The 22,409-nt window shown below is 41.5% G+C and overlaps 2 protein-coding genes across 4 annotated transcripts; one reads left to right on the top strand and one right to left on the bottom strand.

The window, feature by feature from the left end:
- The first annotated feature begins 761 nt into the window (after positions 1 to 761).
- Positions 762 to 3,461, top strand: LOC141464136 (tubulin beta-1 chain). Of its 3 annotated transcripts, XM_074146878.1 has the most exons (4): positions 762 to 883; positions 1,469 to 1,577; positions 1,850 to 1,960; positions 2,179 to 3,461. In XM_074146878.1, exons 1-4 carry the CDS (start codon positions 827 to 829, stop codon positions 3,237 to 3,239), a joined length of 1,338 nt encoding a protein of 445 aa, XP_074002979.1. In that variant the 5' UTR covers positions 762 to 826; the 3' UTR covers positions 3,240 to 3,461. The 3 variants fall into 3 exon arrangements, with proteins under 3 accessions (XP_074002979.1, XP_074002981.1, XP_074002980.1); XM_074146880.1 differs by lacking the exon at positions 1,469 to 1,577 and having other exon boundaries at positions 827 to 860; positions 2,179 to 3,239; XM_074146879.1 differs by lacking the exon at positions 1,850 to 1,960 and having other exon boundaries at positions 827 to 883; positions 2,179 to 3,239.
- BPHL (biphenyl hydrolase like) lies at positions 1,344 to 22,125 on the bottom strand. Its single transcript, XM_074146882.1, has 7 exons — positions 22,016 to 22,125; positions 18,392 to 18,495; positions 15,854 to 16,020; positions 11,686 to 11,839; positions 9,230 to 9,361; positions 6,544 to 6,667; positions 1,344 to 3,832 (listed from the first exon to the last, which is right to left on the bottom strand). The coding sequence occupies exons 1-7, from the start codon at positions 22,114 to 22,116 to the stop codon at positions 3,745 to 3,747; spliced, it is 870 nt and encodes a 289-aa protein (XP_074002983.1). The 5' UTR covers positions 22,117 to 22,125; the 3' UTR covers positions 1,344 to 3,744.
- Between the last annotated feature and the right edge of the window lie 284 nt (positions 22,126 to 22,409).

The following is a 22,409-nucleotide window of genomic DNA, read 5'->3' as shown; positions in this document are numbered from 1 at the left end:
AATCTTCCAAATGGCAGGTGTCTGGTAAGACAGAACACAACTTCACTTATAGAAAACAAGATATCCCATTCCTGTGTGTGTTCACCGCCGGATCACTCCCAGAAAAAGCCATTCTTTAGTAGCAACGTAAAGCTTCATGCCAGCCCTCTGCATTCCCGAAATCAGAGCGCCACATATACAGGTTTGGCAGCACTTTCTCAAGGAGGGTTGTGCTGCTTGGAAGTGGCTGTGGGCTCTACCATCGCTACCCAGTCCCCACCTGTTTCAGGTGCCCGAGCTGTGGGAAGCTGATTCTTGTGCTTAAAACATCAAAAGGTGGTTGAGCAGGCCTGAGAGAGGAACACGGGCTTCAGGAGGCTGATGAAACACAGCAGCGTGTCCTTTGCTGCTGCTGGAGCACAGCAGAGGCACAGACGGTAAGGGGAGGAGCTCCAACAGGTGCGCAAAGAGGAGTTAGGGCGGTTTTTCGGTTTGGGTTGTTATCTTTTCCCTACTTTTTCAGCCCAAGACGGGCCACGCCTCGGCCGACTCCGGCCATTCCCCCGCCGGCTGAAGGCGGGGTGCCTTCCCCGCCTCAAGCCACCCGCGCCCTGCCTGCGGAGGGCTCCGGGACCGACTCCGGTGGCGGGAGACAATGCCGCAGCCCCGCCCTGCCGCCGTGCGCCCATTGGCTCCGCGCCGTTTTCCGCATGACGTCACCGGCGGGGCGGGGCCGCGGCGCCCGATTTAAGGTGGGGGCGCGGGGCGCGGCCGCTGCGGCGGCGAGTGCGGGAGCGGGCGGCGAAGGCGGCACCGGAGGACACCGGCACCAGCAGACACCAGCACCATGCGTGAGATCGTGCACATCCAGGCCGGGCAGTGCGGCAACCAGATCGGCGCCAAGGTACGGGGACCGGCCCGGGGGGGTGGAGGGAGAGGGTCCTTCCCGTTGTCGAGGCATGGCGGGTCCTGCTGCCGTGTCACCCCCCACCCCCGCCAGCCTCCGGTGGGCTGAGCTGCCGCCCGGGTCCGTCGCTGCCCTGACTTCCCGCATTGCCCCCTCCCTCGCCCCTCTGCAGCCACGGCGCCGGCCCCCGAGGGAGCGAACGAGCGCTGTTTCAGTGGAACGGATAACCCCACCACCACCGAGGTTGTTGGAGGTGCTGCCATCTTCTTGTAGAGGCTTAGAGGGTCTTAAGCCACTGCTAGACAATGGGAGACCACCCAATGGAGACACCCGGGGGCTGTCATCCTTTGGATATGTGCTATAAAAGAATTAACTTGCATTTTGGTGCTCCAGCTGCCTGTCTGCCCTCTGCTACTGCAGCTGCTGTGGCCAGGGAAGCCTTTCTGCACTGACTCACCTTCCTCCCGGGCAGCTGCTCTGCCATGCCAGGGAGTGGTCGGCATGCACAGACGGCGCTGGTGGGTGTGATTGGCACTGGCCAGCTGCGGTTAATCATTGCCCTCTTCCAAAAATTTCTTCTAGTTCTGGGAGGTCATCAGTGATGAGCATGGCATTGATCCCACGGGCAGCTACCACGGGGACAGTGACTTGCAGCTGGAGAGGATCAACGTCTACTACAATGAAGCTGCTGGTGAGTGCGTCTGCTTCCTCAGACATCCTAAAATAAATGGGGCGTACACGACAGTGCATTGTAGCTGGAAAAACCCCTGAACGAGAGCTGTCATCTGCCAGTGACGCCTCTAAAAGCTTTGTTCTCAGAATAGCTCTGATAGCAGGGTACCCCTGATGGGGAGACAGAGCGTGCATCTCCAGTGAAATGCAGGGAGGCGGAAGGGAGCAAATTGCAGGGCTCCTGTGACCCTGGCTGCGGGGCTGTAATGCTGGTGCTGCTTCCTCCTGCAGGTAACAAGTATGTCCCCCGTGCCATCCTGGTGGACCTGGAGCCCGGCACGATGGACTCTGTGCGCTCTGGCCCCTTTGGACAGATCTTCCGGCCCGACAACTTTGTCTTTGGTGAGTGAGCGTGGCGTGGAGGAGGCCCAGAGCGGGAGCTTTGTGCCCAGGAATGGCTCAGAGTGTGTGTGCAAGTGACATGGGGGATGTGAATCCCAAGAGCAGAGTGGGGTTGGAAGTGAGGGGTGAACCCCCTGGGGCAGAAGAAGCGCATGCGGTCATCTCTGTTCTTCCCCGGGGCACTAACGTGGCACCCTGCTTCTGGTCCGATCCTGTAGGTCAGAGTGGGGCTGGCAACAACTGGGCCAAGGGGCACTACACGGAAGGTGCTGAGCTGGTGGACTCTGTCCTGGATGTGGTGAGGAAGGAGTCGGAGAGCTGTGACTGCCTCCAGGGCTTCCAGTTGACCCACTCGCTGGGTGGCGGCACAGGCTCTGGGATGGGCACCCTCCTCATCAGCAAGATCCGGGAGGAGTACCCCGACCGCATCATGAACACCTTCAGCGTGATGCCCTCCCCCAAGGTGTCGGACACGGTGGTGGAGCCCTACAACGCCACCCTCTCTGTGCACCAGCTGGTGGAGAACACGGATGAGACCTACTGCATCGACAACGAGGCCCTGTATGACATTTGCTTCCGCACCCTGAAGCTGACCACTCCCACGTACGGGGACCTGAACCACCTGGTGTCGGCCACCATGAGCGGCGTGACCACCTGCCTTCGCTTCCCCGGCCAGCTGAACGCCGACCTGCGCAAGCTGGCGGTCAACATGGTGCCTTTCCCTCGGCTGCACTTCTTCATGCCGGGTTTTGCCCCTCTCACCAGCCGCGGCAGCCAGCAGTACCGAGCCCTGACGGTGCCCGAGCTGACCCAGCAGATGTTCGACTCCAAGAACATGATGGCCGCCTGCGACCCCCGCCACGGTCGCTACCTGACGGTGGCCGCCATCTTCCGGGGCCGCATGTCCATGAAGGAGGTGGACGAGCAGATGCTCAACGTGCAGAACAAGAACAGCAGCTACTTTGTGGAGTGGATCCCCAACAATGTGAAGACGGCCGTCTGTGACATCCCGCCACGTGGCCTCAAGATGTCCGCCACCTTCATTGGCAACAGCACAGCTATTCAGGAGCTGTTCAAGCGGATCTCGGAGCAGTTCACGGCCATGTTCCGCCGCAAGGCCTTCTTGCACTGGTACACCGGGGAGGGCATGGATGAAATGGAGTTCACGGAGGCTGAGAGCAACATGAATGACCTGGTCTCCGAATACCAGCAATACCAGGATGCCACTGCTGATGAGCAGGGGGAATTTGAAGAGGAAGGAGAGGAGGATGAGGCATAAGTCCCCCAGTATCAAAGGAACTTCTGTAAAGCAGGCATGTGTACTGAGTGACTTCTCATAGTGGTGGTGAAGCATGTTCTCTAGAAGCTGTGTACCCAATTATCCTCTCGGCACTTGTAACTTTTGACAGATTTCTCATTGTAACAGTTCTGAATCCCAGTTATTACGATGTTTTTTTTGTCCTTTAATGTTAAGAGCACATAAAGGCATGTATTCTAGATCATGTTTTCTGTCTTTCTTAACACCCCTATAGGACACAGAACAGCTATTCAGCCCACGTGTCAAGAAGTAAATTTAAAGACATGTCAGAAATCCTGCACCACAGTGGTGTGCTCTGATCCACTGAGGCTTACATATTCTCAAAATGTGTGCTTCTCATGCAAATATCTTTCATGTTTTTTCTTTCAGGACTCAAATCTACCTGTAACTTGAATGAAAATGGAAAGCCAACTAAAATGGCAAACAAGGCAAGGACAAACACCTTTAACTTGCTTTACAGTTTAAGTCAGTGTAGGAAATCCTCAACTTGTCTGTTGAAGTCCTCTGCAAAACGCAGATGTAGGTTATGCTTTCCTTCTGGCATCAGAAGCAACCTTAAAAGAGGGGAGAAAAGATATCAAACACTGAATATGCATTATATTCTGTGAGAACAGGTAATTAAAATGTTTGTTGCCTTTTTCCTAGCTCTTGGTTATCCAAATACAGCACTGAAGTAATTCTTGCTCTAAGTACTGTCCCTATGTATGTGGTTCAGAATGTGAACCACAGCCATAGTTGAAGCAACAAGAACACTGCTTGCCCCATTTTGGGGAGGATGAACTAAGCTGAAAACAAATTTTTGTGTCCTAGACCCAGTTTCTAGGAACCATTCTGGTGGTATGCAAAGAAGACAACCTTCTAAAAATCAATGTGAGTGGGATGCATCTTTAAAGGGTATGTGAAGTGCCTGAGCTTTTTTGCCTCTTTTCAGAGAACGGTGGTTGTGCTGGGCAGTCAACACATTGAAGAGATCACTACAAACACATAGACTTCTTGTCACCATCTGAACTTACTTAGCATTGGAACTTTGTCTAATCTTTCTGCAAAAAGACAAAATCCAAAACTAACACTATCCATACAAGTGAAAAAGGAAGTCAGGACTTCTTCAGCTATAAAAAAGCTGAGGATTTATATCTGTGAAGGTTATGTTTTTAGACTGTAATACTGATATGAGCGTGAGAAGCCTAAAATGCTACTTGCCACTGCCTTCTGTCTGGGGAAAAATGTTATACATCAGGTATGTACTTTCTTTTCTTTATATGGGGATGGGAAATTATTTTATTCTACCACTTACTAAGCATTTTCAACAGAGCTAAAACCATCTTGACTGATACTTTGCTATGTTGCCTTCATGTCATCTAAGCCCCATTACAGCAAGGGGGATTTTGCTTCTTTTAGCAGTGATAAGTGCTGCTTTGTCTTGAGGAAAAGTGTATGAACATACCCAGCTCTTGCAGCACTTCTTGTCTGAATTTCATTAAGTCTGTTTCATCAAAGACCAAGCAGCACACAGACATGCAAACCTATCCCTGGAAGTGTTCAAGGCCAGGCTGGATGGGGCTTTGAACAACCTGGTTTAGTGGGAGGTGTCCCTGCCCATGGCAGCGGGGTTAGAACTCGATGATCTTTAAGGTCTCTTCCAACCTGAACCATTCTATGATTCTATAGTACTCTGGATGGTATTCACTACTGCTGTTAAGCCAGTGTAATGCTGCTTAAATCTAGCCATACCATGCAAATAGAGACTGATGGTGCACACTTCTACCATGGAGAAACAAGTTATGTATCTGCACTACAATCGGTAAAAGCTTTTTCTACTTTACTACTTGATAAAAATCAAGGCAAGAGAAGTTGATGGTAGAAGCATGCTTTACAGAAAATATACTTAATTCAAGGTTTTCTTCTGCTTCACAATGGAACATGTCATCTCCAGTGCAAGAAGGGAAGAAGAGGACTATGTACCTAAGTACTAACTTCTGAGAATACCATTAGTCTGTTCTTTTCTTTTGATAAATACACATATGGGGGAACACTTCAGCATAAAGACATTTGAAGAACTCCTTTACTTTACATTTTATTGGATCACAACTTCTAACACTGTTTTCTCCTCTGCTCGTCTTTCAAAGAGAAGCTATCTGATCATTGTCTAGTCTTTGTGATGACTTAGCATCTGGAGCATTTTAGAGCTCAGCTGAGCAGGGCATGTGGGAGTAACTAACTTGCAGACATGGAATGAAACACCTGCACATGATTGTTAGGAAGGTCTCTTGTTCTCATCTTCCTGTGGCATAATGCATTTCTATGAACAGCGGGGCTGACTTTAAGGCAAATATATCACTCAAATTTTCAGAGATGACACCAATGAAACAGTTACCTATGCTTTTCATTTATAAAAATGGGGTTTGTTCTCTTAAGTCTTTTCTCCAGTACTGATCATCATGGTCTGTTATTAAGCAGTAATAGAACTCTTTAATTTGTGTGTAAATCAATGAAGAAAATTCAGCTGGTGAAATCCTAGCTTTTCATAGGAAGCTGAAGATCTCAAATTAAGCAGATGGTGCCCTGAGATTTTCTTGTTTATAAAGTAATATCTTTGAGCATAGTTGTACATTTCTTTTCTCATTTCCCTTTTCTTAAAAACACGAGATTCGTGGGACAGCTGGAAAAACAAAATGAGGTGGTTGTTCACATCAGCAAGGCAGAGCAAACATCAGTATTCTGTGCTTCTCTCCAGTAACTGGGAATCTCTCTCCATTCATAGCATCTAAATTCACTGTTCTACTGAATGGGGCTGAAATAAGGTCTCTTGCAAAAAAAAAAAAAAAAAAAAATTAAAAAAAAATTGCAGTGGCCATAAAAGAGAAACAGAAGGAATTTTCTTGTTTTGATAAATGCTAGGGAGTGGTTCTGTGTGTGAAGTGAAAAGAGGAAAAGGACCTTACTTGGTTTCTCTTGGAGAACATTAGGAAGGAATTTATTAAAATACTATACTTGTATCACAAGAAAGGTTCAGCTACACCATTTGCATTGTAACTTGCTAGTGAAGTTTAGAATAGTTCTGTCTGTGGCAGAGACAACTTGCCCAAATAATTTTTGTTTTGGTTGGGTTTTCTTGTTTTTTTTTTTGGTGGGGTTTTTTTGGGTTTTTTGTTTGTGTGTGGGGTTTTTTTGGTGTGGTTTTTTTTTCTTTTTTTTTTTTTTACTTTGTGGCTTTGAGCTTCATTTCATCAACAACGACTTATAAATACTCCATCAAATAACTTACCGTGAGCCTTTGATGTGCTTATGAATGTATTCTGCATGAGCCCTTGGAACCAAAGGGTCTTTCTCACCATGAATTATAAATGTGGGACACTTAATATCTGGCAGCAACTCTTGGCAGATATTACCTAGGGAGAAAATAAATGAAGGTCACACTTTGTTTTAAAATAGTATTAAAGACTGAAAATGCTTCTGTAAAGGACTGTGAATTCCACTGGGTTCTAGCTATCTCCTTGTGGATAGCATGCAATTAATCTGCAGAACTATGTAATCAGAACTATAATTAACATTTCTTTCTCCAAAATGTTACTTCACTGAATTTGCTTCATTAATGGGTACTAGCACAAATGGATGCAGCGAATGAAGTACTTCTGTCCCACATTTCCCCTGGGCTCTCTTTGACTGTTCAAAGCAAATCCATGCGTCTATTTCCTGGCTTTGTTTTTTTCAGCCTAAGCCTTATGTCCTTTGTGTTTAGGTTATGTTTTCTTACACAGTCACTTAAAAGTTTTGCTACTTTTATCAACAAGTTAACTTAGGTTGTATCGAAGCCTGTCCCCCTTTCTGGACCCTTTGCTGTGTGCAATGATTAACGCTTTCATACAAATTATACTAAAACTACTAAAAGGTTATTCTCCCTGACCGTTCATCTTGCAGAACTTCAAGAATAATTTTATGCGTGCTGGTCTTTAATCTCACAAGAAGTAATTCTAATGCTTTTCCTTAAAGACTCTTATACTTCCCCGCCCCCCCTTTCTTTTTAACTTGTCCCTTAGTAACCCAGTTTCCATACTCTTTGCCTAACTTTCCACGCTCTCACAAGAGAATCTGTGGGTAAAACTTACTTGATGAGTTGTGTGTTCCATTGCTCTTTGAGCTAACTTTGCCCCATTTGTAGTTGTCTCCTTGAAGCTACTAACAGCTGCACAGTTAATGCTTATACACTCGCACTTTCCCTAGCTTTAGAGTCTTATGCTGTTTCACAAAGCTTTTCCAATTGTTTGATTATTTATATAGACTTAGCTTGCAGCTCTACCAGTTAAATATCTTCATTTAGAACATTTTACCCATAGTCTTCAAACACCTGCACAAATGACTGTTTTCAGAACAAGTTAATTTAGGTTATTTACCTAAGGACATAGTTGGCAGTTAAACTATTATTTCCAGTCCTAAAACTGTTTTATACTATGACCATTAAATTATATTTACTCCAAAAACACAGAACAGCAAGAAGAACCTTGAATTTTCCAGCTTTATGCAATTTATTCCATTCAGTGTTGGCACCTTCTGAAAGTTCATTTCTCATGGCATTTGACACTAAAAGCTGTCCCATTTAGGGTAAATAGTCTATTTCTTAAAAAGAGCTTGAGTTGAGTTTTTGACCAACAAAGGCTTTGCTGTCCTCCTTTTATCTCTGATGGGTTTTATTAATTAGTTTTCTAGTATTTGTCATATCTGCACTTTAATTCCAAGGAGGCCTGTCTAAGTTGCTCTCCCCAAGCTACGCCTGTAAAAAAAACCTGCAGCCTGATGGTTGCTTATCTTTTTTTAGGAAATGTTAGGGTTCTCCCAATATCTGACCCAGTTATGGCATCTAGGTAATTCAGCTCCTTGTTATATGTCTCCAGGTGGCTTCTTTTTTACAGTCACTCTATCTCATAGTGTTTGATGCTTGTGCGGGCAGTAAAAGGATGTCACAGCCAGAGTTTCACCAGCCTGGGATTTGGACTTAAGAATAAACTAGGCTTAAGGAGGTGCCTTCTAGAAAGGGTCAAATAAAATCAGATCATCATTTGTTACATCGCTCTACCCAGAGAAATTCTAGTACCATGTTGCTGATCCTGTGCAAAACTTTATGGATAAAATATGAAATGAAGGAATGTGTTCCTTGTAGTACCTGCAGGCTGTTAATGTATGTCATCTCCTGTCTTTCATTATAAGTGCTACAGGAAAATGTGTATAAGAGAATTACATACTCCTTGTTTTACGGAGTGTGTATTTCTGCTTTAGACAAATTAAAAGATATTTTCCTCTGAATTAAAACAGAAATGCAGGTATCCTTGGCTGCAAGAGTATGTAGAATAATTGCAGAAATCTTCAGAGATAAACATTTAATAATTATATTGTCTAGTTTAACTCTTCTTTTTGGATTTTTAAACACCTAAGCTGTGTCAATAGTGTTTTTTAAATGTTTTATTAATTTTGAGTTCTCAAAATCTGAACTTCCTCTTTTTTTAATCATTATATGCTACTAGTTTTGAAATAGTGCTTCAGCTCCTGTTTCCAGAAACTGGAATGAACATGCCTCACTTTTGGGATATCTTAACAATGTCACCAAGAGGTAATCCTTCAACACTGACAGAGGACAGGAGAAAAAAGCTTGAGCGGAATCCCTCCTGCTCAGTCTGCACAAAAGCAATGATTTAGTAATGTAGTTTTGTGGTGGAACAAGAGGAGAGACTCATCAGCTAACACTTCCCATAAATGTGTTTTCCTCCTGTACCTTGCTGGTTGTCTGAACCATCTACAAAGTAATTGCTTTATTCATGAGTGTGAGTCAGACACAGTTTTTAATGCCATATGCAGAGTCCTTCCTTTACTGGCTGCTAGGAGTACTGTTAGATTGGGTTTTTTTATCCAGAACTGTCTGCTACTGTAATTGCTTCAGTTTAACATTGTAAAAGCCTTACCATCTGATTTTTCAGCAAAGCGAGATATTCCATCTACCCAAGCCTCACAGGTTTTTGCAAAGTATTTATGTCCATACATCTCTTCTAGTGGTTTCTTGACCTTTTCGCTCCACTTTGAAACATCTCGGATGCCTACATAAAATAACATTGAACTGTGTTAAGTCCTTCCCAGCAATAAGATATAACCCAGTACTGTCAACAAACACCTAATACGAGTAAGTTTTCAAACCAGATCGCAGATGTGTACTTCAAGCTTGAAACCACACTGAATGGTTTTAGATTGTTCGTAATATGGAAAGGGTATAAAAAAGGTAGTTTTATGATCTCTGCTGGGGTCTTTCTGAGTTGCAGAAGACCATCTTGTTATTGTGGTCACAAGGAACAGCAGAAAAAAATAACAACCAAAGGACCCAGTCCTAAAGCTTCTGATGTTTCTTTTTGAAGGGCTTGCAGAAGAGAAGCTCAAGGAGGTACTTTGTGTATGAAAAGAGGACTGTTTTATAACAGTGTGCCAGAGCTGGCAATTAATTTTTTATATCCTTCAGCCTTTTGCTTTGGCTCATGGATGGAAGTTCTTCCATGGCTCCTACCAGTATTCAGAGGAAGGAAGCTCTTACTAAGGCATTCCAGCAGGCTGACATCATGGTACATTTGCCACAGTCTTACAGAAAAACAAGCAACTCTACTTAGTAGAGCTCTGTGACTCATGGCAGGCTGGCTAAATCTGTACAAATAATCTGACATTCTAGTTATTTATTTATCAGATTTACTGATTTTTTTTCCGCTAAAATTTTCAGTACTGCTCACAAACCAGATATCAACAAAGATGACTTTCACAAAACTGTATTTCAGCTGTACAGCCTTGTATTGAAAAAGCCCTAAACAATGTTAGCATAGCATAGAACCTGAAAGGGACCTTGAGAGTACAGAATCATCAAACTGCAATATATGCCACTAGCAAAGTTTTTAATAGGTTTCAAATGGGAATTAAGGGAAGAAAGCAGTGAGGTGTTAATTAGCAAACAGAACCTGTCCAGCCAAATGAGCAAGGTAGCAGTAACTGCAAGTGCCTTATAACAGCATCTGATTGGAAACAAGTTTGCTCACCCCAGGCTACTTGTTGCTCAACAGCCATTTGCCTTATAGAATCTACTGTTTTATCCTTGTGGCTGTCCTTAACTTAAAAAGGGTGGGTGGGAGAAGCCAATGTTGAAAGGACATAGATACCAAATAAACACCTTTCTTTCCTACCAAGCCCTTCACTGAAGAAGGCTGTAGGAGGTCTGCACTGCTACTCTCTGAGCCCCATCACCCAGACAGATGTTGAAAGCACCCGTCCACGAAGATGCCAAAGGTCAGCATTGCTGTGGGTGCTCTGTGTAAAGTAAGGCGCTTTTTTATATATATATTTTTTTTAACATTTTAGCTTGTTGACTGATACTAACTGACATGCATTTCATAATTGCCTAATAAAAACTTCATACATATATAAGCATGTAAAGAAGTAAAGCAGCACTTTACAGAGCTAAAAAGCATCTTGCTTGCTGAATTAAAAAAATACTACTGATGAAAGTGCTTTAGTATAGGTGAAGTAAGCACACATGTGTAATACATGCACTTGTAATTTAGCTGAAGGGAGACAGTCAGATTTCACAGCTGGTATAAATCAAAATCCAGTCACTTAAACAAAGCTATACTGGGTTACATTTGCTGAGAGCCTCTTTTAATTTCTAATTTCAAAAGGAAATAAGATCTCTTTATGAGTTCATTAGCAGTTTTTGCTATTTTCCTTTAAAGTTGCAAATGGCCAGATTCTATTTCATGTGAGTGAAATAAGGATCACAAATCCCAATGTTTCTTTACTTTGCAAAGGTTTCGTAACCACAGTAATTAACTTTAAAGGAATGCAAATAAGAAAGGCATCCTAGGACACTTGCTTGAACGATCAATTTGCTTCCTTAATACAAATGGTAAGTTAAGAGCTTGTTTTCTTATTGTCTATGTATTATACAGGCCCTAGAGGCAAAATTTGTTACCTGCTAGCCCAGTGATTTTTCTGTGGACCTTGTCTGAAGTTGCGCAAGATGTGAGAAGGGAAATCGAGCCTGGGATCAGTAGTATTATTTGCAATTTATTTTTAGGAACTTGTTACGGCAACAAAAATTATACTTTCTGAAAACTAATGACAAGCTGTTATAACTTACGCTGTTCAGCGGCTGTTGGTAAGGACTTTTAAAAAATTAGATTTATTACCTTTGGAGTAATTGTTAGGGAGCTTCTCACTATGACTTTAATCTATCCTTATACTTAGCAACTTAGTGAATTTTGTATCCTGCTCCTTCAGGTTTCTTGTGTCGTCAACTCTGTCTCCACTTAGCTGTTATGTGACTAAGATCCTTAGGTCAAGAAAAAATTAAAATAATTCTTTTAGGATATGATATTTAGTTTGTACATACCATTATAAATTCTCACATCCTCTTGAGTAACACTGGCATTTGCTCCCCAGACAACCAACTTGTGGATAAGGGTTGGATACTTTGCGGCTGCAATAAGTGCTGTAATTCCACCATCGCTCCACCCCAGCAAAGAGAACTTCTTAAATTTCAGTGCCTTGATTTGTACAAGAAAGTTATATGCAAATCATCAGCTGGTTTTACAAGCACAGATAAAATATTACTTGAAAACAGTAGAGGTATATACACAACACTACACAGTTGAACTATAGTTAGCTTTCATAATAAGAAAATATAACTTTCCTGCTATATGAAAAATATTTAAGAAAAGTTCAAATATGTAGAAAAAAAAAATTATACTTGCTTTTCCAATTTTCTATAACTATTTAATGAAACAGGCAGTAGTCATATTAAATTCTTGCTGCATTTAAAAAACCTCTCTTAATTTTAAGAAATGTTCATCTACAATGGAGAATAAAGACCTTTTCAGAGAGCCTGATGTTATCAAGAATCTGTGGATTCTCTTGGTATAAAGTTGGCGAAGGCTACTACAGTGTGGGATGGTAGGTAATCCAAGACCAAGATGAACTTAAGAAAAAGAGAAGTTTAAAACTTGAGAAATGAAACCCAGTGATCTAATTTACTGATGCCAGCTCATCTGAAAAAAGAAAATCTGCTCTGTAACAACTAAAAAATGCTTAAAGTATTTGCTACAAGATTGTGTCAAATTTTAGTCCCTAATTCATATTTTCTGAAGCTTTTACATGTACATTTAAAATGTTACTTTGTGGTGAATTGCAATTCAAAACATTATTAGTGAAATTTCTTCTCCTTGAAAAGGAAGGCTCAGGGCAAAAAATATGACAATCAAGACCTTTATTCATTCTGACTTATACAATGCTTTCCACTAGAATTTGAAGCTCTTGTTTCCTCATATACCACAATCTGCGGTAGGGGGTACCAGCAGGGACAGGAGAGAGGATTTTGTGTGTGATGTTCAGTGGGCAAAGTGCGGGGAAGGTAAAGACACGCAGGAGCAAACACATCTGAAGGTTGTATAGGGACGATATTCAATGGTTAAGCAGTACTTGCAGTTTTGCATATAGAAACCTGTTTGTGAACTCTTTCACAAACGTAAAGGTTTCAAAGGGCCTCGTTTGTTTGTTTTTGCAGAAATTACAGCCTTTTAGATGTGATTAGGAAGACGATGTACTTTTGGAGCAAAAAGAGCAAGTCAGTTGAATGGATTGTTTTGGTGCTTGGTGTTCTGTTGTTGGAAGTCCAGGCTTGCTTCTGTCCAAAGAAAGCAAAAATGCAAGCAGTGAGAGAAACAACTACAGAGAGAGAAAAAGCAGTTCCTGGAAGCTTACTCCTGCTTGTAAACTTAATGCTCAAGTGAGGTATAACTTTATCAGTCAACTTGATACCTAGCAAACTTCTATTGCTAGCAGGCTTTTCTGGTTTTGGCTTCTTCCTTGGCATTAGGCTCACTGTAGTGTTGCTCAATGTTAGATTTCACTCAGCTAAGCCTGAAAAGAAAATAAGGTAGCGGAAAGAAAGAGACATGTAAGGTAAGAGCTGACAGTAAGAAAAGAAAACCTCAAATTTTAGCAGCTGATCAAAAGTTGGCTCTGGCCTGCTGAAAAAGTATTTATCTGTGATCAACTTTTGGTATTAGGTTGCTGAAGGGTTATTGGTGTCTTGGCAAGTTTCAGGAGTGGGCAGCAGTGCTTGTAAAGTTCAAGTTTTTGCTGTTGCTGTTCTCCTACCTCCAATAGCAAATTACAGATTTCAAAGTCAGCTGATGGGTGGAATAGCTGATTAAAAGTTTTGTTATTCATGCCAGGCTATTTGCCAATGCTTCAACTGAGATCTATTTGCTTCCAGTATTTCTCTTGTTTACTAGCCATTATCTTGACGTATTCCATGGGTTGTCTCAGGATGCCTTTGTAGCAGGAGGAATTTAACTTATTCTTTGCAGCCTTCCAAAAACCAATGTGATGTAACAGATGTGTTGGATATGATATGCATGTGTGCTTGCTTTAATCTTGAACTACTTACACTACAGGCCTCTACCTAACATTGGCAATAACCTGAGAGCTGGTTGCACCTCTTCAATTCTGTGGGTGATTTTGTGTTGGCTTTTCACTGTAGTGAACAAAATCTCTTTTGATATCACCTCCTCCACCCAGGCATTGAAATGCAAATGATCACGTATGTTGTGACAGAAGTAACTTACAATAGTAAGTTGCAATAAGTGAGTTGCAATACAACAGTACTTTGTACCATGTGCTTTCATTGGATCACAGGGAGTATATCACAAGTAAGGATTGTGTCTGATCCGCAAAAAAACTCAGAGAAGCCCAAGCCCATCCTTTCACTAGGACAGTAGCTCTGAAGGGTAAGAACCTCTTAAATATCAACACTAATTATTTCCAAGACTTTTAAAATGCTATTGGCTTTTGTTATTGTTAGACATTGGGAAGCAGTGCAGCAAAGTGGACTTATTTGCATTGGACCCCTTTTATTTCAAGCAAGCTCCTTCAAAGAGCACATACAGTGATACAGAGTGGTATCATCTGCATCAAGGTGCCAAATACTCTGCAGAATTTCAGCTTTTGTTATTTAACAGAAACCTTGCAGCACTCACAGCTCCAGCAGAGACAACAGAATCTGAAGAAGCCCAGAATAAAGGTTCTGAAGGCTCACCTATATGGATGGGTTTTTTGGCCAAGTGTAGGGCAGATGATGTAGGTAAAGCATACATCATAAAGCCCTCTGCAGGAATTATGGCGCTGTTTTATTCTGGAAATCCTAGTTGCGATGAATCCTTGGGATTTGTGTTATCCTTTATGTTATGCTAAAACAGAAGCAAGTTACCCATGCTTGGGAAGATTTTAATAATTTGTTCTTATATGCTTATATCAATAAGCATCTTCAAAAAAACAGAATGCTATGTCTCATTTATTTTGGCAGCTTTAGACGTTGGTAGGTTGCTGTCCTGTTTGACTGGAAGCTACATGGTTACATTGTCTTTAGAGACAGGTCTGTTTTCTATTTTGCATTTATTAGTATTTGGACAGAGGCAGGAAAGGGGGTTACAACCATTTTGACTGAAAGCTTGTCACCTACCCATGGCAGCATCTTTATTTTCTTTGTTAGCATAGCAGAAGAAATTGGTGATTTACAGTGCAGAGAGACTGCTTTTATGGTTAGAGGGCAAAACTGTGTCTTAATCCTGATTCTGCTGTCAGACTTACTTTGTTTCGCTACACAGAATGCTCCAGGAAGGCTGCATTTCCAGTTTCATATGGGTTTCTCCAAGGTTACTGCTTATTACAGAAATACAGTTGGATTCACTGTCTGAATCTTGTCTCATATTTTTGGAATTTTAATGCACTGCCGACTTTCTTAACGTGGCCAAAGAGACTGTATAGCTTAATATAACAAAGCCAAAATATTAGTTGAAGCTAAACCAGAAAATAGTGTTAGCACTTACAGGATGGAATAAAAGAGGAACACAGAAACACAGATTTGAAATAAAAAATTCTGCAAGATGGAGAAGTAATAACAGGTTTAAGTCATATTCTTTATAATCACAATAGCTGTATTAGTTATTAAGATCTGGTATGATCACAGGAACTCTTCAATTTCCCACAAAAATTATTTCAGTAATATGCTGTGAAATTCAAAGCGTCAAGTTAATTTTTTTTAGAATCAAATGTTACTTGAAATGGGCTGCTCAAGGCAAAATGCCAAGATTCTATTAACTAGAAAATTTTCAGAGAACATTTCACTGCTGTCATCCCTTCAGTTAAACCAATTAGCATAGACTTTGGTATTTATATACCCTTTACCTAACCTTATAGGGTTCTTGGCTGCAAACCTCTTAGGGCAGGGTCTTGGAATAAAAAAAAAAAAAAAAAAGCTTTACAATTAATTCCCACTGCTGAACCTCTATGTATATAGCAGAAGAGATGGAAGAAGAAAATATTTTCCAGAATAGTGTGCATCTACCCAGTTTTAAGCCTTCATTTGTATGCTCTTTTGCATAACTTGCTGTCTGCTGGAAACAGCCTGTTCAACAGTACTCTTCCTCCTTCTCACAATTTAAGGTAAACAGCTTTTAAATATATATATGTAAAACAGTAAAATCTCAGAATAGATTTACCTGCATAAGATCCACAGCATCTTTTGCATCCCTCTCAAAGAAATCTGGAGGAAAGTCTCGAGATGGAGGAATGGACTGTCCATATCCCCGAGGATCCCAAGCAACAATTGTGAAAAGGTTCTTATTCATAGACTTGAGTTGTGGTCCAAAATCAGTTTGACCACACCCTGAAACATGATAATTTTTTAATTATAGTAACTACCATAATACAGAAATAGTATAAATACTCTAAATGGAAACCTGAGGAAACCTGTATTTTAATTCTAAAAAAGAGATTATTCATTGACTGAAGTACACTTTATCTCTGTAACTAAACATTGTGATTCTCAGACAGGAAGTACCAAAATAAAAATCTTTAGAACTATCTAGAATATGCTGTCTAGATATACATATCTCTATATAATATGCTATCTAGATATACATATCTAGAATATGCTCAGAAAAAAACATTTCTGCTAGGTATGTAAGCTTTTTAAAAACTCTGCTCTACACAGGGGCTTTAATACAGAATCTTAAGCTGAGTTACCTGTGTAAGGATTTATCTTTAACACATTTAAAGCACTGGTGTGGTCATTGCTGTTTACCTAGATAGCACAGATGAAACTGGAAGGGGAGGAATATACTGACTCTAGCTAAAAATTTGTAACTGAAAAGCACTGTGCGAGACAGTTGTTCTTATTCGATAAAACACTTCTATGAGAATATTGGTGCTTAAAGCTGAGCTTTAAATTATTAGTTGCCTGCGGAGACAGTGGTGACAAAAAGCATAAAACTGTGACTTTTGATTTTTCCAATATGTATGTTACTAAAATAAGCCAAATACAGCCATTTTTTTCTGATGCAGAACAGTTTCTTTTACTGATGGCACGGATCTTCAAAGGATTAAAAAGTAAAGTACTCTAGCCCACTGCACTAAGCTGTCTTTGAACACTAGCATGAAGGTAAGACTGCAGTTTATTTCTGATTTGCAATATGGTCATGTGGTAACAGTATCACAAGCTACTTCATTAAAACCTGTTCAGATCTAACATATTCAAATGATGTAAATCAAGTATCAAATTGGCTATCCATTGTTATATTAAAAAGGCCATTTAAAGGCATTTAAGACATTTTTTTCTGCTTGGAGAAATATGTCCTTGGATAACTCCTCCTAGAGGAGTTATCAAATGGTCTAAATGATAATAGAGACTGTATATAGCATCTCCTGATGAGCTGACTACAGCCTGGCACGGTCTCTTCTCTCTTGCAACACCAGTTAATAGCTAGGGTCAGAAGAAAACTATCAGGTTGTTCGAAAAATACTGATGCTAATCATATATTCTTACATAGACTTTGTATGAATCTCTGCACTATCATACATACACTTGTTATATTTTTTGTAACTTAAAAAAAAAAATCCACAAGGCTGAAACCATATCTGAATGCCATGTTTTCTCAGTACTTTTCTAGCTAGAAAGACAAACATCACTTTCATTTTAATGTAGTTTGCAAATAGTCTAGAGACTAATTAATTCTGTTGAGCTAAAAAACGCTTATCTGGATGCCACAACACTTATTAGTCTGTTAATACTGTAAGTAGTATACAATAATATTGAAAACTTAGTATCAGTACGAAGGGAAGAAGTATGTGACAGAATGTAAAGCTCACCCTCACATTTTGCCCCAAACCATTAAATAATACACTTAATGATGGTAAAGATACTAAGCCTAATTATTACTGTTTTGTTTATTACTGAACAATAGCAATGTATACATAATAATAATACTACTCACAACTGAAGAAATAAATTATTTCTATTTAAAGAGTTAGTATTGGTCCTACTGACAGTCTGCCATGGACTGCTAGTAGGTCTGATTGATTCTTTAGAACTGCAAGAACCCAGTAAAAAAAAAAAAAAAAGCCTGTGTTAATTTTAAAAGGTTGTTATCAAAAGCAGTGGTCTCAATGGATAGGTACCACTCAGCTAGCAGAACCTGTTGTCCATATCAAAAAAACCACTGAGAATCTTAATGATGTTGCCCTGAATAACCAAAACATGAAAATACATTTTTAAGCAAAAAGTAAGTCTCAACTGTGCCTTTTGCACTATGATAATGAACTGCAAGTGCTGCATTATGTCTATTAATTCAATTGGTATGCACCTAGTTTCAAAAAAGGAATGCATAATTCAGTCTGTGTAACAAATATAGCTGACCTGATTTCCTCCCCCCCCTGTTATTTTATACCTTGTGTAGCTATTTGCCACTTATGCTGGACAACCCCTTTGCACAGTTAAATCCAACAATGTGAGTGACTATTACACAAGTCAAGACATTGCATAAAAGGTACCTGGTGAGATAAATGAAATATTTTTAAACTGTTAACTGATTGCAATAACTCTGCCTTTCCTATCTGTTGTATGTGTGGCAATTTTTTTTAATGACAATGCTCCAAAATCAGGTGTTGAACATATTACAAAATAGTTTTGTGCAGTCTAGCTTGAGACCAGATGGTGAAAGAGGCATTTGCTCTACAAAGGTAAGACAAAATCTCCAGACCTAGCATTCCGGGAAGCAGAAGAACTGCATGGCTTCCTTCTCCTGTCTGCTGATAATGCAGGTGGACTCCATTCACTTGGATTTTGGCAGATGTTATTGAAGTACTAGGGATGGGGGAAGAGAAAAAGGGAAACATTCAAACAGTTAATTCTCATTATTACACGGTCATTCAAGGAATACAGAATAATTACTTTTTCTAGATATTAACAACAATACAGTGAGATTTAAATGGGTCACTTGCCTTTTATGGGTGCACAGAAGACTAAATAAAAAAACTTTTCAGGAGCGGACAAGTATTTAGTTGTGACCACTATGTAACATTTGTACTTAGGTTTCACAAATGTAGTTAAATGACTTAAGTTAAAGGGAGGGTAGTAGGGGGGAGAGTCTTGACTGTCCAACAAGGGGAATATAAAAGCAGCCTCACATAGCTACAGAAACGTGTTGAGAGAAATATATTAGAGAGGAGAAACCTCATTCTGTCACAGCATAACTTTTGAAATGGCTGGTGTTCACCTTGTTATTACTAAACTGAGCCTCTCCATCTGCTAAAGTAACCACAGTCTGTCATTATGGTTCCTCATGAACCAGAGGGTCTGCAATGAAAACTGCCTTGCACTGAGATGCGGGTGGAGAAATGTGATAATAAGGTATCTGTCAGCGTAATCTCAGAAGGATATAATGTTTAATTGGAAAATACCACATGAAAAAGCCCACCCACTAAAGAAGTTCCACAGAAACTGACTGCATGGGCCACTTCTCAGCCCTGACCCCTAAATCCCTACCTTAACCTTCAGTACAAAGCAGGATGTGTAAATTCAAACAGGTAATCTGAGGTACCATGCCTACAATACACACACCTAGCGAGAAAGCAAAAGTAGCATAGAGTGAAGGTTTCTTCTTAACAGCATAAACCATTGCAGCTCCCAAGCAAGTTTGTGCCCTGATGGTTGCGGGACATCTTTTCAAAAACCTAACTCATTTTATTTAAAGGTAGTAATATGGTACAAATTTGCCATTTAGCCACTTAATGGCTAACTCTTATTCCCCACACTTGTCAATTTACCCAGATAAATATTCTTGTCCTATGAATTCAATCAATGTGAATTTCACACGCACACTTACAGAAATGTTGTTTTCCAGTCTTATGGGTAACAATAATCTCTATTTCATGATATGTACCGTGCAACTTATTAGAAATTCAGTTTTAACATATAAAATCTGAATTAATTACAGCACGTAAGCATAGTCCCACCCATATAGAATTTACAATGACACATTAAAGGTAAAAAATCCCACAAATTGAAACCCTTCTCATAAGGTAAATGGAAAGGAACAATAGCTTGAGGACTCAGGTACCCAGTACGTAAGTGGCAGCTGAACCACAGAACCTGTTCAACACAAAGCCATTTAGACTGTAAATAAAATCTTGGTCTATATAATGCAACCAAAAATGCCACATGGCTAAATATAAGCTGTGGATTTGCAGAATAGGATCAGCTGTTTTTACCTGTGTAGATCCAACTTTAAAACTGGAATACAAACGCAGATCTGTGGCAAGAATATAGCTCAAAGAAGCTCACTGTGCCATTATAACTTCGGTGAATTTTCCTGAATTGTTACGTAAACATGATTCAAGTGATTCATTTGACTGTAACGTTAAACTTTCTTTAAGTCCATGTATCACACCTGATGCGGCTATATACTTCACAACTTGAATTCTGAATGTAGTATTAGTAAGGCCTTCTTAGCCCTTTTTGAGCATTTGAGTTTTGCTTTTTTTTATTCATAAAAGAAAATGTGGTGTTGTTTTTAACTTGATATACCATCTTTTGGTTTGTCATACATTTCAACAGGTTATTTTATCCTAGTTCTCACCACAGCAAATGAGCAACTTGCTTTTATTAATTTTTATAGAAATACGTGATTTTTTTTTTTTTTCTTCTGATTAGTAATTGCCAAAAACACTTCCGGTCCTGAACAAAACTGAAATAATCACCATTCTGCTACCATTACCAGCATCTAGTTTAGACAAGGGACATGTATTCTGCTTTCCTGATCCAGATACTAGATTTTTTTTAAACAGTTCTACATTTTTTAGGATTAATTATTAACATCAGGGACTTGATAATTTTGGAGTTTGTAATGTTTTTCTATTCTTGGATCACGCCTTAGTGCAAAGTCCAATGAAATTCAGGAGTTTCATGTACAGAGTGTTTTCAATACTTTCTGGAGTAAAAAAAAATGAATTGTTTTCTTGTGTGCTGAGACACTGTACTGGAACTGGCTACACCTAAAACTGATTTGGTCTTCTCCATACCAAGCTTTTGTGAGTCTGAAGTCACTTCAGTATGGATGTCAGCATGAAGGATTAACTTTTGTAAAGTTTTCTTCAAGACTGTATTTTCCACTGGTTGGAAAGCCAGGTTAAAACAAACCAAACCAAAAAACCCCACTATGTTGTAACTGAATTAGTAGTGATAAGGTTTATAGCTCTTTGAGAAGCATTGAGGGTGACGGAACATTGGAACGGGCTGCCCAGAGAGGTTGTGGAGTCTCCTTCTCTGGAGATTCAAAGCCTTCCTGGACGCAACCTGCTCTGGGTGAACCTGCTTTGGCAGTGGGGTTGGACTAGATGATCTTCGAAGGTCCCTTCCAACCCTTACCATTCTGTGACTGGATACATACTGCCTATGTTTACCAAGACAGCACAGATGCAGAGTAGGCAGGTCTTGTACTGTGCCTTGTTGGAGGCCGCATTTCACCTCATACTCTTAATCTGGGAACTACCTTTCTGTTCCAGCTGTGCTACAATCCAACCTAGTCTTTATCTGTGCAGGAGGGAAAAAAAATTATGGTATTATGTCAGTTTTCCTTAATAGGATTTGCAGAATAAGCAGTATTATATATATTACGCGTATGTATGAGGGTTAATGGTTTTACACTCTAAGAAAGTAGATTTAGAATAGATATTAGGAAGAAATTCTTTACTATGAGGGTGGTGAGACACTGGAACACGTTGCCCAGGGAAGTTGTACATGTCCCATCCCTGAAAGCATTCAAGGCCAGGCTGGATGGAGCTTTGAGCAACCTGGTCTAGTGGGAGGTGTCCCTGCCCATGGCAGGGGGCTTAGAACCAGATGATCTATAAGGTCCCTTCCAACTATAACCCATTGTATGATTTTCTTCGTGACCTCGGCCACCTCCAGGAAACACCTGAAGGGCAGGTGGCTGGGGAGCGGGGTGGTGAGATGCACCTGCTGCCTCACAGGGCGAAAATGGACTCATGGAAAATGGACACACACACACACACACATTCCCTGCAGTGGGGAGGGTGACAGACACAGAGGGGAAGGGGGTACCCAGCCCCTTTCTCGCAGAGCAAAGCAGCTAAGGGTAGAGCTGGTCCCTGCCCCCGCCTAACCGCAGAAGCAGGCACCTCAGGGTGCCACAAGCGTCCCCATCTTGTCGTCGTCCCCGTTCCCCTCCCCCAGTCTAGCTACTCTGCTAAAACACCATCTTCACTCTCCCCGCGGTGACACCCACCCGGGCCTGTTCTATGCCCCCCGGGGCGGAGGGAGAAGAACGAGGGAGCGAAGGGAAGGAGGCGGCTGTAGTTTTTACCCGTAGGAGGCGGCCGGTCCCCGGGGGTTGAACGGTGGGGCCCGGGCGGGCGGCTGCAGTAGCAGCGCCCGGAGGGCCCGGCCTGCGCTCCGCCCAGCCATTTTGCCCGCTCTGCCGGGGAGGAGAGGAGAGAGGAGGGGAGGCGGGGCGGCCGCCCCGCCTCCCCTCCTCTCTCCTCTCCTCCCCGGCAGAGCGGGCAGCCGCCTTGCCCTGTCAGCTGCCCGGAGATCGAGGGAACCACCCTCATGGCGCTGGAGCCCGCTCCCCGGGAGGCGGGGAGGCCCGGGGGCGCCCCTGGGGACGGCATCTCCCTTAAGGCGACCGACCCCAGGCCCTCGGCAGGAATCGTTAACTCAGCCTCACACAACATACTTTTTTTTTTTTTTTTTTTTTC

This window comes from Numenius arquata, chromosome 4 (assembly GCF_964106895.1).
Source record: "Numenius arquata chromosome 4, bNumArq3.hap1.1, whole genome shotgun sequence".
Taxonomy (NCBI): Eukaryota; Metazoa; Chordata; class Aves; order Charadriiformes; family Scolopacidae; genus Numenius; species Numenius arquata.
The sequence above is the reverse complement of the archived record's forward strand: the minus strand, read 5'-3'. Positions and strand labels throughout refer to the sequence as shown.

Bases quoted from the DNA above. Each gene is read 5' to 3' on its own strand.
- LOC141464136 (XM_074146878.1), top strand. From the start codon at position 827: ATGCGTGAGATCGTGCACATCCAGGCCGGGCAGTGCGGCAACCAGATC. The intron at 884-1,468 runs GTACGGGGACCG...AATTTCTTCTAG, and splicing joins GCAACCAGATCGGCGCCAAG to TTCTGGGAGGTCATCAGTGA. The intron at 1,578-1,849 runs GTGAGTGCGTCT...TTCCTCCTGCAG, and splicing joins CTACTACAATGAAGCTGCTG to GTAACAAGTATGTCCCCCGT.
- BPHL (XM_074146882.1), bottom strand. From the start codon at position 22,116: ATGGCTGGGCGGAGCGCAGGCCGGGCCCTCCGGGCGCTGCTACTGCAG. The intron at 18,496-22,015 runs GTAAAAACTACA...CCCCATCCCTAG, and splicing joins GGACCGGCCGCCTCCTACGG to TACTTCAATAACATCTGCCA. The intron at 16,021-18,391 runs GTCTGGAGATTT...ATCATGTTTCAG, and splicing joins TCTGCTTCCCGGAATGCTAG to GGTGTGGTCAAACTGATTTT.